The sequence below is a fragment of the Neofelis nebulosa genome, chromosome 3 (assembly GCF_028018385.1).
Source record: "Neofelis nebulosa isolate mNeoNeb1 chromosome 3, mNeoNeb1.pri, whole genome shotgun sequence".
NCBI lineage: Eukaryota > Metazoa > Chordata > Mammalia > Carnivora > Felidae > Neofelis > Neofelis nebulosa.
The window spans coordinates 207,106,110-207,122,430 of record NC_080784.1 but is presented as its reverse complement, the minus strand read 5'-3'; the positions used below and the strand labels follow the sequence as shown (position 1 = coordinate 207,122,430).

Genomic DNA, 16,321 nt, shown 5'->3' with positions numbered 1-16,321 from the left:
CAACCATAAATCAAAGACAACTCTAATCGATCATGTAAGGTATACAAACACACAAAAAACCTTTATAAAAGTCAGTTAGGGGCGCCTGGGGGGGGCTCAGTCGGCTGAGTGTCCAACTCTTCATCTTGGCTCAGGTCTTGATCTCACGGTTCATGGTATCGAGCCCCGACAAGTCAGGCTCTGTGCTGATGGCACGAGGCCTGCTTTGGATTCTCTCTCTCTCTCTCTCTCTCTCTGCCCCTCCTGGCTTGCACATGCATGCTCTCTCAAAATAAAGAAACTACAAAAAAAAAAAAAAAGAGGTGCCTGGGTGGTTTAGTTGGTTAAGCATCTGACTTCGGCTCAGCACGATCTCATGGTCTGTGAGTTTGAGCCCCACATCAGCTCTCTGCTTGTCGGCACAGAGCCCACTTCAGATCCTCCGTCCCCTACCTCTCTCTGCCTCTCTGCCACTTGCACACATTCTCAACAAAAAAATTTAAATAAATTTAAAAAATAAGTCAGTTAATTGGGCGCCTGGGTGGCTCAGTCAGTTGAGCCTCTGACTTCAGCTCAGGTCATGATCTCGTGGTTCATGAGTTCGAGCCCTCTGTCGGGCTCTGTGCCAACAGCTCAGAGCCTGGAGCCTGTTTCGGATTCTGTGTCTCCCTCTCTGTCTGCCCCTTCTGTTCATGGTGTTTCTCTCAAAAATAAATAAACACTAAAAAACATTTTAAAGATAATAAGTCAGTTAAAAAATGAAAAAACTTAACATACCACTTCAAAATTACCAAATACATCAAGAACCTAGGAAAAAATTGAACAAAAGATACACAAAACACTTCCTATTCAGAAAACTCTAATTTTAAAGATCTCTTTTCTTATTTTAGAGAAAGAACCTGTGTATACAGGAGAGTGGCAGGGGAGGGGGCCGAGGGAGGGGAAGGGCGGGGAGAGAGAGAAGAATCTTAGCAGGCTCCAAGATCAGCCCACAGTCCAGCGCGGGGCTCGATCCCACAACCCTGGGATCACGACCTGGGCAGAAATCGAGAGTCAGACCCTTGACTGACTGAGCCACCCAGACACCCCTGGAAAACTATAAAAATTTAGACAAACTCTTAAAATCCAAACAGACAAGGGACCAGACCACACTCCTGACATGAAAGGCACAGGTGTGCACAGCCACTCTAGAGCAGGCTCCCCAGCCGTGGTCCAGCCCCCCCTACCTCGACACAGCCCGCAAACTAAGAAAGGCTCTTACATATTTAAATGGTTGGCGGAAGAATCAAAAAAGACTGACATCTCCTAACAGGGGTCCAGAAGCAGCTTTAGGGGCGTGGTCGCGCCTGGCTGTCCGTAGGGCTGCCTGCGCTGTTCAGGAAGGTTGGTATGCAAAGCTGAAATGTTCAAAGTCGGGCCTTTTACAGGAAGTCTGTCAACTCACGCTCTGGGGGTGGGGTGGGGTGGGGTGGGGGTAGGGAACAGTCAAGGCAACTCACCAAATTCCAGAAAGTTTTTTGGGAGGAACCTAATTCAAAAAGTCATGTGGAGACGCAAAGAGCCAAAAAGAGCCACATGATCCCTAAGAAGTCAGGCCTTCACTGTTAAGCTCTGTTAAATAAGGCAAAGGAGCACAGGGTCCAGGACCAACCAACAGCTCCACAGGACACCCAGTGAGTGCCACGCCCGTGGCAAGGCAGCGCTGAGGGAACAGGACGGCCATCCAGGCAAGGTGCTGGGAGAGCCAGGGGGCCACCCATGATGCACCAAGGAAGACCCGCCCCTACGGGCAAAGGTGGACGCCAGGTCCCCCGAACAGCATGCCTGGCAAGACGCCTCGGCAAGACACGGAAGCTCCACTGAAACCAGAGCATCCCATCGGAGACGCTGTGCAGAGGGTGATGGTGCGAGCTGCAGCGTGACCAGCGCGGGCTCTAATGAGCCCAAGTGAAAGGGACCCTTCCACAGGCGCCCCCACGGAGAACGTCCAAAGTACGACACGCTTGAAAAGATGCTCAACTTTGTTAGCAGAAGGAAAATCCAACTAGGACCACTTAAGCCACATCCACATGACCCGGGTCACGTAGCAAAGTGCGGGCACAGGGGCCGCCACGCGCTGCTAGTGAGGACTTCCAACAGAGGTGCAAGCGTCCACGGGCCAAAGCACAGACAAGGGCATCGGGGTTCAGAACGGCCCAGGAAGCGGACATCAACCAAGTGCACGAGCACACGCGCCCCCACACGAGACGGACGGACCCGCAAACCATAACGCGAGCAAACAGCCCGACACCGGCTACACTCCACAGCCCGCAGGCTTGGAAGGAGCCATGCACAGGAGCAGAACAAGAAGGACACGCGTCCCCGTGGTCTCTGCCATCCCCCGTGTCCCGCCTGCCCCTCCGCAGGGCGCCACACGGTGAGGCCCACGCACCGGCCACAGGGACACCTGCAGGGGGTCCCAGCACTGGCCGAACAGAGGGCGCTGAGAGACAAGGGACGTCCAACCCGGGCTAAGCTCACAAGCGCTGATCCTTTACTGATTCTACCCTTCTAGATATCCCTTCCCTTAAAAAGACTACGGACACACAAGCACCCGCATTAACACACAAAGCATGGGTCTTGACGCCACGAAACAATCCACCAGCCCCCAGTCAACTGAGGAAGGCCCATGCAGACAGCAGGGAAGGGCCGGCTGGTGTGCAGGGCAGCCGCGGCCCAGGCCCCTCCAGACACACCCCTGCAGCCCTGTGAGCGGGGTCTAAGGCGGTGGCCCCCACCTCACAGACCTTCTGTAACGGGGGCGCACGTGCCGACCACTCGGGCTGAGGGACGAAAGGAAAAGGTCAGGCTCGCCCAAGGTCAAATCTAAACAGAGACATCACTGCACAGACAGGGCGCCAGGGCCTCCCTGGGCACACGGCCCTGAGGAGGAGAGGGCACTGTCCCAGACCAGCCGGGTCGGAGGCACGCTTTCCTCATACCTGAAAGCTGGCCACAGACCAGACAAGAGAGAACACTAAGGGACTGTAAGGTTCTCCGGCAAAAACAACCTGTGCCAGCAAGTAGGACACAGCGGGGGCCACCGCTCCCCCAAGAAGCAGTCGGAGTCAGGGTGTGAGCTTCGTGGACATCAGGCAAATCTCACAAAGTCTTGAGTTTCCCAAAACACAACAGGGGAAATAGAAACTAGGCCATTAACCAGGAGAAGGCATTCGCAGCACAGACAACATGAAAAAGGCCGCCGTAAGAACAGAGGGAGGAGCTCCCGCTAACGAACAACCTGATGGACAAGAAAACAGGAAAAAAAGCAAAAAGCAAGTTAACTGAAGATTAAGGCACTGACTACAAACACAGCAAAACCCGTCTATTTCACGAATCACCAGGAAAAGGGAGAATCAGGACCGCGGTGCCCCTCGTCCCCAGCAGGCGGGCGGCTGCGAGTACCGGCAGCCCCACGGTGCCCTGCCAAGGCACGTGCGCACTCCTTGTGGTCCCTCGGCGGCACTGGTTGCTGCGGGACAGCGAGCCCTGTGGTGTCACGCCGGGACGGATGACCACAGGGCGAGGGCACGGACGACCCCGAGGGGCGGCAGCCTCCTCCCCGCTCCTGGGGGCCGACGGAAGGGAGCCTCAGTCGAGAGCATCCCCGGGCCGGCCGAAGGGCCGGCAGGGGGCGTGATGGCCAAGCAGGTGGCATGAAGCCACAGGACCAGGCCGCAGGAGGCCACAAAGCCAAATGATACAGAGAGAGGGCTCGGCACCGCTTCAGGGGAGAAACTTCCAGCAACCCAGTTTGGCGTTAAGAAGCTCCTTCTTCTCTGGAAAAGCCATCGCACACTTCACTGCTGGCAAGCTGGCCATCCTGACCGGGGGCAGCGGGGCAGGCCTGCGAGACGGACCGGAGGCGGTACCTTGAGGTCTCTATGGATGATGGGCGGCTTTTGTCTGTGCATGTGCTGCACGGCTCTGCACGTCTGATAGAATATCTTCAGAACAGTATCGCACGAGAGCGGACCTCTAGATTCAATTTTCTTTAAAAATTCCACCAGCTGCCCTAAAAGAGACAATTAAATTCACATCACCATGGAGCCAGAAATGCTACACCCACCCTGGGCGGCCCCCCGGAGCCCACCGCAGCACTCGCGGGTGAGCGTCCGCCGCTAGGGCCCGGACACCCGGGAAACCCCGCGGAGGGACGTGAGGTGCAGGGACCGCCACCGGGATGCGACGAACTTACAGAGCCTCCGCGGGAACACCGCCGGCCGCGGCCACGTGGAACAACGGCCAGCGGTGCGCGCGGTACAAGGCAGCCCCCAAATTCACCACGGACCGCGTACCCCACGCAGCCGGGCGCAGGGCGGCAGCTACAAGAGGAACGGCCCCAAACGTGTACGCGGAGCTCTCTCAACCACATCTAGCGAAGCGGCCACCCCGCTTCCTCAGGCAACAGGTCACCTGTCTGTGAGCACCACGTCCCAGTAAACGCACAGACTGCGCGTGGACGGGGGGAGGGGGAGGCCACAGGCAGGCACGAGGTACTGGGCCGCACCCCAGTCCCGGACACAGCCCTCCCTGGGCCGTTCCTCCCCGTCTCTGTAGCCCAGACACCTGCAGTCCTTGGACCCCGCACAGTGAAGCCGGGAAACTCCCGTGTGGGGCCAGCCGGCTCCGTCGCACGCGGGGTGAGAGCTTTCTCCGTGAGCACAGGCCATCTCCTCCCCGCCCCGCACGGAGCACCCACGTTCATGCCTCTGGTGCCTGCCTCCACAAGCTGCCCACACACCACACGCCTCGTACCCTACCCCTACAACCCCATTCCCACCTGTGGCCCCCTCCCTGAAGCCTCTTCCGGAAGCCCACCCTCTCCTGGGCCCTGCACTGCTCCCTCCCTGCTCCAGACCCCAGGCTGTCTCTCAGCCTTGTAGCTCCTTCAGTTTGCCAGCACGCCGTTGAAGCAGAAGCAAGGTGGTTACCACCCCTACAGGCCTTATCTCTTGTGACATCCCCACACGGACTCCCCTCCAGCCACATGCCTCCTTTCTGTCCTGCCCCAGGACCTTCGCACATGCTGCACCCTCAGCTGGGACGGTTTTCCCGTCTCACCTCCTTCAGCTCCCGGTCTGCGCCATCACACCCTTTCCCTGGCCTCTTTCCTCAGTTTCGCACAGGACCACCCAACCATCACTGAGGACTTTGGTTACGGTGTATTTGCTTTATCTGCTTGAGTCACTGAACCCCTGTGCCTGCATACAGTAGTGCCAACAGACACGACTTCCAACGCGAACTAGATTCTAGCTGCTCTGAACAGGCATAGGGCCTGGGGAGAACAGTGTGGACTTCGTACACTCCCAAGGGGTTTGGATTTTTTTCATAACTGCATCACCTTTGCAACTTTCAGAACAGGGAAACACGGCTCAGGACCCGCACGTTCTTGCCCACTGGCCCATCTGCCGTGGAGCCTCCACTCTGGTGATCCAGCCACGGTTCCCCACACACGTCTGACCCTGCCCCGCCAGGGCCACCTCTGCTGTGGCTCTGCAAGGATCTGCCCTCTTTCCAGACCTGCACACCAGCCCACCTGGCCCTCACTCCACCAGACCACCCCAGCATTCCCCTCTCCCCCAGCCACACCTGCCTCCCAGACCTTGCACCCGCACCCTCAGGAGGGATGGGGTGCCCTCCCTGTGATGCAGACAGGGCAGGCAGGGCACGGGCCCCACGAGGCATCGCAGAGGGTCCAAAGCAAGGGTGACACGTTGACCACCAAGCTGCCTGGAGTTATGGGAATGAGCCAGCCTGTGGCGGTGGGGACGGGGTGGGCGGGGGGGAGGGGGGGGAGGTTGTCACAACGTCAGTTCACAGTTCACTGGCCTCTGGGTCCAGCGAGAATTTAAAGGAAACTTTTTTTTTTTTTTTTTAATTTTTTTTTTTTTTCAACGTGTTTTATTTATTTTTGGGACAGAGAGAGACAGAGCATGAACGGGGGAGGGGCAGAGAGAGAGGGAGACAGAATCGGAAACAGGCTCCAGGCTCCGAGCCATCAGCCCAGAGCCTGACGCGGGGCTCGAACTCACTGACCGCGAGATCGTGACCTGGCTGAAGTCGGACGCTTAACCGACTGCGCCACCCAGGCGCCCCTAAAGGAAACTTTTTAAAAGTAACAATCCCCAATGTGGCAGGACAGCTGGAGAGGACACAGTGGAGGACGAGCGTGGGGAGCGAGGACCGGCGATGGGTGGGGGCTCGGTGAGCACGCATCCAGGCCCTCCTTCAGTGGGGCTGGCACCCACACCCCTCCCTGAGATCCCCTCCGCCCTCCGCCCCCACCCTACAAGCACCCCCAGCCTCTCACACTGCTCCCAGGCTGGCGGCCCACGCAGCACCACACCGAGGGCTGCACTCTGTGGGTTTGCCCCATCGTGGAACCACGCTGCCGCCACCACCAGGCCCCACACCTGCTGCCTCTCATGGGAGGGACGCTGGCGCTGGTGAACCCACAGCCGTCTAAAACCCAGCATGAAAGTGACCCAGAAGCACTGAGCGCCCTGAAGATGAACAGAGGACTCGGTGAGCGAACCAGACGTGCCAGCTGAGGAACGCAGGACGAGGCACGGCCAGCATCAGCAGCGGGGCCCCTGGGGCAGAGGGAAGCTGCGTGCAGCTTCACGCATACTGACTGGGGGTTCCACGTGGCACCCCCTACTCCACAACCCCGACCACAGGATCGCCAAGCTCGCAGCAGCTCCGTGCGCCAACATCTGTGGTCAAGAAACGGTATGCATCACAAAGAGGGTGCTGGTTGGGGACGTTGCGGGATGGACCCAGGAGGCCCTGCAGAGCCTTCAGGAGACAATAAGTAGGTGTTTGGGCGCGAGAAGATGCCCGATGCAGGAAGCTTTTCTCAGAAAAGAGAAGTACGTGTCGCAAACCCCCACTTTTAGGAAAACCTCACTCCCCTATGCCTGAACAGGGACGTCCTGCCCCTGGGTGGTTCCTCACCCTGGCTCCTGGCCACTGCTGGCCGTGCACACCGCGCTCAACGCCTCTGCCCTCACACCACCTACAGCGCCCGCGTTCTCCTCTTGCATCACCACTCCTCCCCGCGCCTGTGCTCACAGCCCCCGCCGTTCCCTTCGGTGAGTGCTCCTCTCGGCACTCCTCTCGTGGGCACGGCGCTCGGCTGGGCCGCTTGCTCCCCTTGGCCTGTGGCCACGGGGCTGAGGCCCCGGGCTCCCAGCACGCGCTAGCGGTGACTAACAGGTAAGCACACCCGGCTTACGACGGCCGATGGCTCCCGCCTCTGGCTCCAGACAGTCCTGGCCAGGCGTCCGCACCCACCCGGCCCCACGAGTCCCGCCTCCACTCTTCTCGGACAACTTGTGCTGTCTGGCGTCGCGCACCAAGACCGTGAGCTCCAGCGGGCAGGCACTCGCCAGGCTCACTGCCGCCTCACCCACAGAGCAGACACTCCACGAGGGCGTGAGCCCTGACCCTCCCCAGGGCAGAGAGACTGCGCCCTGCCTGGGGGATCAGGCATGCCCCTCGCCCGCGCTCTCTTGGCACCACCCACACACAGTCACACGGCCACTCTGCCCCTACAGCTCTCTGGAAGGCGCCTGGGTCCCTCCTACTCCTGTGACGGAACTCAGGAGTCTAAGAACACGGGGAGTGCTTGACCTAGCAGGTCACGTGCCCTCAAAGGCCACGGCCGCGACCCCACCCTGTCCGTTACACCTGGCCGCTCAACCACGTGACAATACTGTGGTCCAGACTCCAAGGACACGGTACCTTTGCAGAGCTCGGTGAGCAGTAGGAACTCGGCCTGCCCCGTGTCCGACTCCTCCTTCCCTATGGATGCTGCAGAACAAAACTGGACAATATTGGGGTGGCCAGAAAGTTTTTTCTGCAGGTGTCTTGTTAAAGGAGAATGCGTAAGTCTGCACGTTTAAAAACAAATATACATGTGACATTAAGACACTAGAGTCAAAGTGTGGAATGAAATTACCTTACAGTCCCAGCACATCGGAGCAGAAAGACGGAGGGCAGTGGGGGGGGGGGGGGGGTGAGTAAGGCAGGCGGCAGGGAGGAGGGAACGGAGAGGGAAGGTGGGGGTGAAAACCGCCACCACGCTGGCCACACGCACCTGACCACGGGCCAGGCAGGACAGCAGACAGAGGGCACGTGCGGGTGCGGGAGGCCACGGGTGTGAATGAGCCCGCCAAACCTCTGCAAGGCGAGAGCCCGCAGGCTCACGGTACACAGAGCTTCGAGAGAGAAAAGAGAACACATTCTGACAGCAGAGGGCAAGAGCCCAGCTGAGGGAGAACGTGTGCCAGAGCTGAGAGCCCGCAAGAGAAGCGCCACAGACCCACGAGCCGTGCACAGAAACCTGACAGCCTGACTGCCGGGGGCAGGGTGAGGGACAGAGGGGCTGCTGACCAGGAGGGACACGGAGGCCCACTAGAACCAGGCCCAGCAAGGGTCCTGGCAAGAGCCGGAGCAGCGGGGCACGCCACGCTCACTAAGGGGAAGACGGAAGGGCGGAGAGCAGGAAACAAATCCTGCGTGAGCACGGAGACCTCCCGGGCCGCAAAGCTACTGAACCTCTGACTGTTACCCTGGGAGCGAAGGAGGAGGAAGGAAACCTTCCCCTACCAATACTCTACAGACAGGTCCAGTGAAGGCGGAAGGCCAATTTTAGCGTGTCCGAAAGAGCCAGAGAGTGGCCCGGCGGCGGCGGGCGGCCACAGCTCGACGCAGGCCTCCGCACGTGACCGCACGTGCTCTCGTCCCGGGAAAAGGATACCATGAAACAAACTTCCTGAATGATGGCTCTGTTCTTTTCCTCTTCGTTAGACAATAACCTCTGTATCGGGAAATAAACACAAAGATTAAGGAGTGTTTACCTTTCTATTCTACACCCAGAAGAATAAATACAACGCATCTAAAAGCTTAACCTGCTTACCTGTATTTTAACATCTGGCCTGTGTAAAAATTTGACAGAAGGTTAAGACCCTTGAAAATGGTCTTTTATGACCCAAGGACATCAGAAAAATGAAAAACAGGAGGCTTTCTCCAAAGAGGCTACAGCAAAGTTAGAAAATCAAGGAAAATGGGAGAAGACGCCGGCAGAGAAGCGGGCCTCTGTTCCGAACCTCCAAAGTCAGGCAGCCCCTCAGCAGCAGCCCTGGCACCGGCACCTGCACGGCCCCAGGAGGCCCCCGCCCCCCAAGCTGTGGACACAGAGTTCACAGCAGTGACTTTCAACCCCCTGCTATCTGTGGAACCCTCCTTCTGGCAGTCGGCACTGAGGTCGCTCCTCGCCACAAAGTCGGAAGCCACAGCTTAAAGTGTTCTGCAACTGCTGATGGCCTCGCCCTCAGAGGGAAAAAACAGGACAGACTATTTAAAAAAAAAAATAAAGCAAACTAAATACTAGGGATGACTCTCCGGAAACTTAGAGATCTACTTAAAATGGCCCAAACCCCACACAAGTGCCGCCCTCGTTACCTTCAAGGCGTACTCTCTGCCACTTCCCAGGTCTTGAGCCTCATACACAAACGCAAACCCTCCTGAAAATTAGAAAGACGTACAGGTCAGTTCAGTGCTCTGACTTCCCTTGACATTAAGCTTCAAAAATACGTTCACTAAGTGAAATACAAACCGGGCTTGTGGCCAGCAATTTGCTGCAGAAACGACCCTCATTTATATGATGCTGTCTTTTAAATATCCCGCTTTGGGGACAGGAAGGAAATCAACACAGGAACAGAGATGAGTGAGGGAAAGAATGGAGAAAATCAACAACACCAAAGGTTCTGAAAGCCAACATCCTCTGAAAACAAGAAAATGAAACTGATAAATTCTAGATAAACTGATCACCAAGACAGTGAGAGCAAGAAAGGAAAAATTAACAGGAGCAACTACCCCCAGAACAGAAGGCCAGCACTGCCTTAATGCCCCGAAACGACTTTAAAGTACATCCAATATCACACAAACACAAAAAGTCCTTTTTTTAAATATTTATTGGGGGGGGGGGTAAACGAGCAGGAAGGGGCAGACAAGGGGACAGAGAATCCAAAGTGGGCTCCATGCTGACAGCGCAGAGCCCGACGTGGGGCTCGAACTCACAAACCAGGAGATCGTGACCTGAGCTAAAGTCAGAGGCTTAACCAACTGAGCCACCCAGACGTCCCAACAAATTTTTAATTCTGCGTAAGGTAAAATTTCAGCATATCAAACCCAACGATATATGAATACACTGTGACTAAGTAAGAGTTGATTAAACCTTTGAAAATCCCTGTAATTCTCTTGTTTTTAGGTTTCATTTGCTTAGCTTCTTCTAGCTCCCCACGGTGGAAAATTACATCATGACACTAAGAGCTGTGAGCAGACACCCTACGATGCAGCGATTGCACTACAAGGTATTTATCCAAGGGATACAGGGATGCTGTTCCGAAGGGACACATGCACCCCAAGGTTTATAGCAGCACTACCGACAATAGCCAAAGTATAGAAAGAGCCCAAACGTCCATCGATGGATGAACGGATAAAGAAGATGTGGTATATATACATATATACGATGGACTATTGCTCGGCAACCAAAAAGAATGAAATCTTGCCATTTGCAACTACGTCGATGGAACGGGAGGGTATTATGCTAAGTGAAATCAGTCAGTCAGAGAAAGACAAAAATCATATGACCTCACTCATATGAGGACTTTAAGAGCCAAAGCAGATGAACATAAGGGAAGGGAAGCAAAAATCATATAAAAACACGGAGGGGAACAAAACAGAAGAGACTCATAAATATGGAGAACTGAGAGTTGCTGGAGGGGCTGTGGGTGGGGGGATGGGCTAAATGGGGGATGGGCATTAAGGAGGGCACTTGCTGGGATGAGCACTGGGTGTTATATGTAGGGGATGAATCACTGGAATCTACTCCTGAAATCAATGTGGCACTATATGCTAACTAACTTGGATGTAAATTAAACATTTTTTTTTTAATTTTTTAAATAATAAAATAAAATAAGCAAAAGACACACAGAGACATTCCGCCCATGCAGGCGCGTGGTCATCCTCCAGGAAGGTGCACCTGCAGGCACAATAAGCTATCGGTACACACCTGCTCGAATGATCAAATCAGAACACAGCACAAAACACTGGCAAGGCCACGGAGACACTGGGTGACTCTTTGCGGCCACAGACTCCACACGCTGAGCCCTAGCTCCCAGCGTCACTGGATCAGCAGACAGGGCGTTCAGGGAGGCAATTAAAGAAGTGAGGTCATCGTAGTGGGGCCCTGACCCAGCAGGACCGGGGTCCCTCTCCACCCACGTGCACAGACAAGGTGCCGTCTGCCAGCCAAGGGGACAGGCTGCCCGGGAAACCAACGCTGCCAGTGCCGTGATCTGGGACAGGAGCCTCCAGAACCGAAAACACAAATTCTTGTCGTTTATGCCTTGAAACTGTGCTACTGCGCCATGGCGGCCTGAGCAGACCACCACACTCGTCTGCCGCTGGTCCGAAGTGTAAGAGGACACAGCCGCTCTGCAAACAGGCCGGCAGGTCTAGACAACAAGGTCTGCAGCTACCGCACAAGTCGGTCATCTGCACTCTCAGCCACTCACTCCAGAAAAATGAGAACCTGAACACAAGTGCTTATAGCAGCTTTATTTCTAACAGCCAAAAAACACCTGGAAACAACCCAGACGTCCTTCAGCGGGTGAACGGCTAAAGGGATGGAGCCACCCACACCACGAATACTCTTCACCAATAAAAATGAGATCATGGACACAACCACCTGGGTGGATTTCCAGACACTAATAGCGAAAAGGGCCAATTCCAAAAGGGTACACACACAATGTTAAAACTGTAGAGACAGAGACCTGGTTAGTGGCTCCCAGCGTTAAGAACATAGGTTTTAAGGGGATGGAAACTTCTGTGTTTTTGACTCTACTGATGTCAAGATGCTGGTGGAGACACTGACTAGTTTTTCAAGTTGTTACCACTGAGGGAAATGGGCAAAATATGCTGGTGCCATTTCCTAAAACTACAAATAAATAAACCCACACTTTTCTCAAAATTGCAAGTTTACATAAAAATATTACTGCTGAATAAAACATCTCGAGAAATGAAAGGGCAGGCATTGCTAAGACGCTGCTGTATGCATTCATTCTGAGTATGTTCTGGAATTGGGAGACAGGCACAGGTACCTCAACTGTCGGGGCCAGACCCTTGCCCCTCGAAGGCAGGCTGGCCAGGGACGGCAGCGACCCCATCCATGGCTTCCCTCCTCCTCCCCACATACGCACACGCATGTCTGTTATATAAAATGCACGACTTGCATCTGGAATAAAAAGCTCCCACAACTCCTGCCCAATGGGAAATGGACAAGACTTAGGCATTTCACACACACACACACACACACACACACACACACACACACACACACAGATATGTGACTGGTTAACAAGCAGGAGAAAAGTGTTCACACTATCATCAGATAAATGTAAATCCCGTGCCAAGTAGACACCAGTGCACACACCTGTGGACACACACCAGTGCGCGCAGAGCCGAGGACGGGCACGCACATCCGAGGACAAGCACCAGCGCGCACACACCGGAGGACGGGCACCAGCGTACGCACAGCCGAGGACGGGCACGCACACCCGAGGACACGCACCAGCGCGCACATCGAGAACAAACAGAAAGAACTGAAATGACGTTGAAGAACACCGGCGAGGGTGTGGAGACGGGAGCCCGGGGCCTGCCGGCCAGAGTGCAAATCGGCGCAACTGGAAAGCGTTAGCCGTGTTCACGTAAAGTTCATCCTACATCCAACCCATACCCAAAGATCCCCCTCCTGGGCACTTTACCTGAGAAAACACACTGCAGGCGAGTAAACAAACCTCAGAGCCACACAGCTGGCCCAGAGGGGGCACTCGAGGTGTGACGCCATGTGCATGACACTCTGGCAGAGAGGGGACTTGGAGCTGGTGGCTGGCTGGAAGCGGGGAAAGGGGCTGGGGGCCATGAGAGGCTTCCTGGGGTCGCTCAGCTGTTCTCTATCTCTTCAGGTGGTTGGCTACACGGGTGTAAGCCTTCACCAAAGCAGTTCCATTCTGTAGATTTTTCTGTATGCCAATAATTTAAGTCGTTAGTTAAAAGAAACATATGCATAGGACATCGATGCACCATTCCAGAAGAGGAACCTGAGTAAGTAATAAGCACCGAAAAACGCACCAACTCGTAAATCAGAGAAAGGCAAATCCACACAAGCCCACATGTGTTTGCCCATCACCATGAGGGATGGTGTGGGGACACTGGGGTCTGGCAGGCCTCCATGTAAGGTGGCGAACTGGCGGGGAAGACCGTGAGCACCAGGAAAAGATACGACGGCACGAGGAACAATCCGGGAGATTCACCACGTTTTGTCGGCACTGTTTCTAAGAAACACTTTCACAAAAGGAACAGAATCCTGTTACCCACGTCACATCCTCACATCACATCGGCACCACACATCTTCGGGGTACGTGACTATGCAGAAGTGACCGTGCAGACGGCAGGAGTCCACAGAGAGGAACAGGCGGAGCCATGGAGAGACAGACAGCAGCCTTTCCCAAGGCAACCTCCCCTCCCCCGGTGACCTTCAGGGAGGGTGACCTCCTCCCACAATAGCCCCCCCACCTCATGACCCCTCCACCATGACTTCCCCCCTAGGTAACCCTTCCCATGGTGACCGCCCCCATGATGTCCCACTCCAGCCACCTGCACCTCAACAGAAAGAAACTGGAGAAATTACACACGCCTGCTGCTGCAGTCGCCCGAGGCACGGAGCAAAGGGCCTTGGCACTCAGCTCCCACCCTGGCTCCACAGCACCGCCCACTTCCATCTGCCTCAGACAGGTGCACTGCCCTTGCTTCCTTGACCTTGACGTCCTCCACGCCTCTCTCCCTTCAGGATGCACTCCACAGGCTGACCTGGGCCAACATGCAGGTGACCAGACACACTCGAGCAGATGCCAAGGAGGCCAGCCTCCCGGGGGCTCCCAGGCCCAAGTCCACCACTCACTGGCCAGAGGCTCTAGGAAGCTACTCCGGCCTTAGCTCAGCCACTGTCAGGCTCGCAGTCCACGTGAAGCACCAGGCACGGTGTCCACCAAATAGAGCTCCGTAAACAGTGTTACGCTGGTTATTATTATTTCACACTAGGTGTTCGTCACCACAGCTGAGGGGCTGATGATAAAGTCGCCAAGTCGCAGGTGAAGAGGGTGCGGTAAGGGGAGCTGGGAGAGGGCGACTGATCAGACACAAAATCGGACGACACCACCCTGAATACTAGCATCAGTGCCCAAGCTCTCACGGCAAAGACCTGGCCCCTCTGTGCTCTCAGGTGTCTGGAGAGAGGGCCACTCAGCACCCCTCCCCGGGTGAGAGTAGCCGTGGTGGGCGATGGAGAAGATGACCTAGAAGAAGGCCACCAAGCCGCAGGGCTCGGGGACCAGGCACGCTTCCTATGTGAAAAGAGCAACGAGCGATAAATGAACGTGCTGTGACCACTGATCGTCTTTTAAGATCGAGGGAAACGTCTTCTGCCGTGGACGCCTGTAGAGCGTGTCCTGACCCAACAAGCGCTCCTCTCCCTCCATCACGCCAACCTCAGAGGTTCCCGACACCCCCAAGCAAGAGTCCTGTCGCACAGCCCCATGACCGTCCCTGTGCCCTGCCGGTCCCCACACCGGCTGCAGACAAGGAGGCAGAGGAGTGGAGGGCCCACGGTGAGCGTGCACTGTGCCCTCACGGCTTCTCAAGCCAGCACCGACCCCAGAGAACACAAGGGACCCACACTAGGTTTATCAAAGACCACTGATACCACGCGTGGCACACGGCGTTCCAGCAAACAGATGCTGACTGAAATTCACGTAACATCCAACCAAACACACGTGACTAGTTACGCATAAATGGCGGGGCGGCTCTGTGGCCTGGTTTCATCTTCAGAAGAGAAGCCCACACACCACCTCGTGTACCTCACTAGCAGTGCAGCCAGAGTGAAGCAGTCACGGGAGAGGTGGACTCACCTTGCATGACAAAACCCTTGTCTTGGCTGTAGCCATCACCTCTGTCACCTCTCTTTTTTAAATTCAATTTTTAATTTTTATTTTTAGAGACAGAGAGAAAGCAAAAAGAGGGTACGTGAGCAGGGGAGAGAGAGAGAGACAGAGGGCGGGAGAGAGGGGGAAGAGGGGGGCAGAGGGGAGAGAGGGAGGGGGAGAGGCAGGGAGGGGGAGAGGCAGGGAGGGAGAGAGGGAGGGAGAGAGGGAGGGAGGGAGGGAGGGAGAGAGGGAGGGAGGGAGAGAGGGGGGAGGGGGAGAGGGGAGGGAGACAATCTCAAGCAGGCTCCTCGCTCAGCACAGAGCCCAACACAGGGCTTGATCCCATGGCCCCTAGAGTCAAAATCAAGAGTTGGACGCTCAACCAACTGAGACACCCAGGTGCCCCGTTACCTCTTCTAACCGCAGGAAGCAAGAATGTGCAAAATCCAAAACAGGAGAACATAAGGATTGTATTCTAGAATCTGCCTGGACTCAGCATCTCTGACGTGGGTGTTATTCCCACTAACTTGTTTTGTTGTTTTTTTAAATGAAAACTTAAAACCAACTTTTGAAAGGTTAGGAAGCTATCTGGCTCCAAGTTCTGTCCACAACCCATTTCATATTACAGATGCAAAAAACAATGCTTTCTTCCTAAACCATTGACAGCAAAACGTGGTGTACCGTAAATTCACCTGGGGCAACACCTGACACGAACTGATATAGGGCTAAAGACTTAATCACCCACAGTGAGGATACTTATCTAAGTACAAACATCTGATTTGATTATTACTAAATACATCCCCAACTCCTGTAGAAATATACAGGATATACAGGATGTCTATTATCTTCTGAACCCTAAATAATTCTGAAGTTGTCAACATCTGTACCCAAGGGACTGAGTTTGGAACTCCCCACGTTTACACAGGACAGCAAGAATTCCCGTGTTCCAAGGCTGATGTTTTACATGAAAGACTTGACACGAGTTTCTCAACATTTCAGTTCCGAAAGAGGCTTCACAACTTTAAAGGCTACACACCAGCTGTTAAATGTATAAAGAGGAAATCTACAGCTCATAATTGTACTGGTTATGTTTATCTTCCGACTTGTCTAGATAGCAAAGGGAGTGCGTTCTTTTGCACAACCACATAGGCTGGTCCCATTTCCTTATTCTGCGTCCTGGTGTTAAACAACTTAAATGGTGACAGCTTCCTGCTCCACAAGACCCACCTCCCGGCTCTGATTACCCCTCC

General features: G+C 55.0%; 1 protein-coding gene across 5 annotated transcripts in view; it reads right to left on the bottom strand.

Moving 5' to 3' along the window:
* Nucleotides 1-16,321, bottom strand: part of GAK (cyclin G associated kinase) — a 53,694-nt gene that overhangs the window by 35,568 nt on the left and 1,805 nt on the right. For 3 of the 5 annotated variants that reach the window (XM_058723262.1, XM_058723260.1, XM_058723264.1), the window contains 4 exons: nucleotides 9,490-9,551; nucleotides 8,786-8,845; nucleotides 7,768-7,882; nucleotides 3,891-4,033 (listed from right to left, as the gene is read on the bottom strand). In XM_058723262.1, coding sequence (XP_058579245.1) covers nucleotides 3,891-4,033; nucleotides 7,768-7,882; nucleotides 8,786-8,845; nucleotides 9,490-9,551 — 380 coding nt within the window. The other 2 variants (XM_058723265.1, XM_058723263.1) reach the window with 2 other exon arrangements.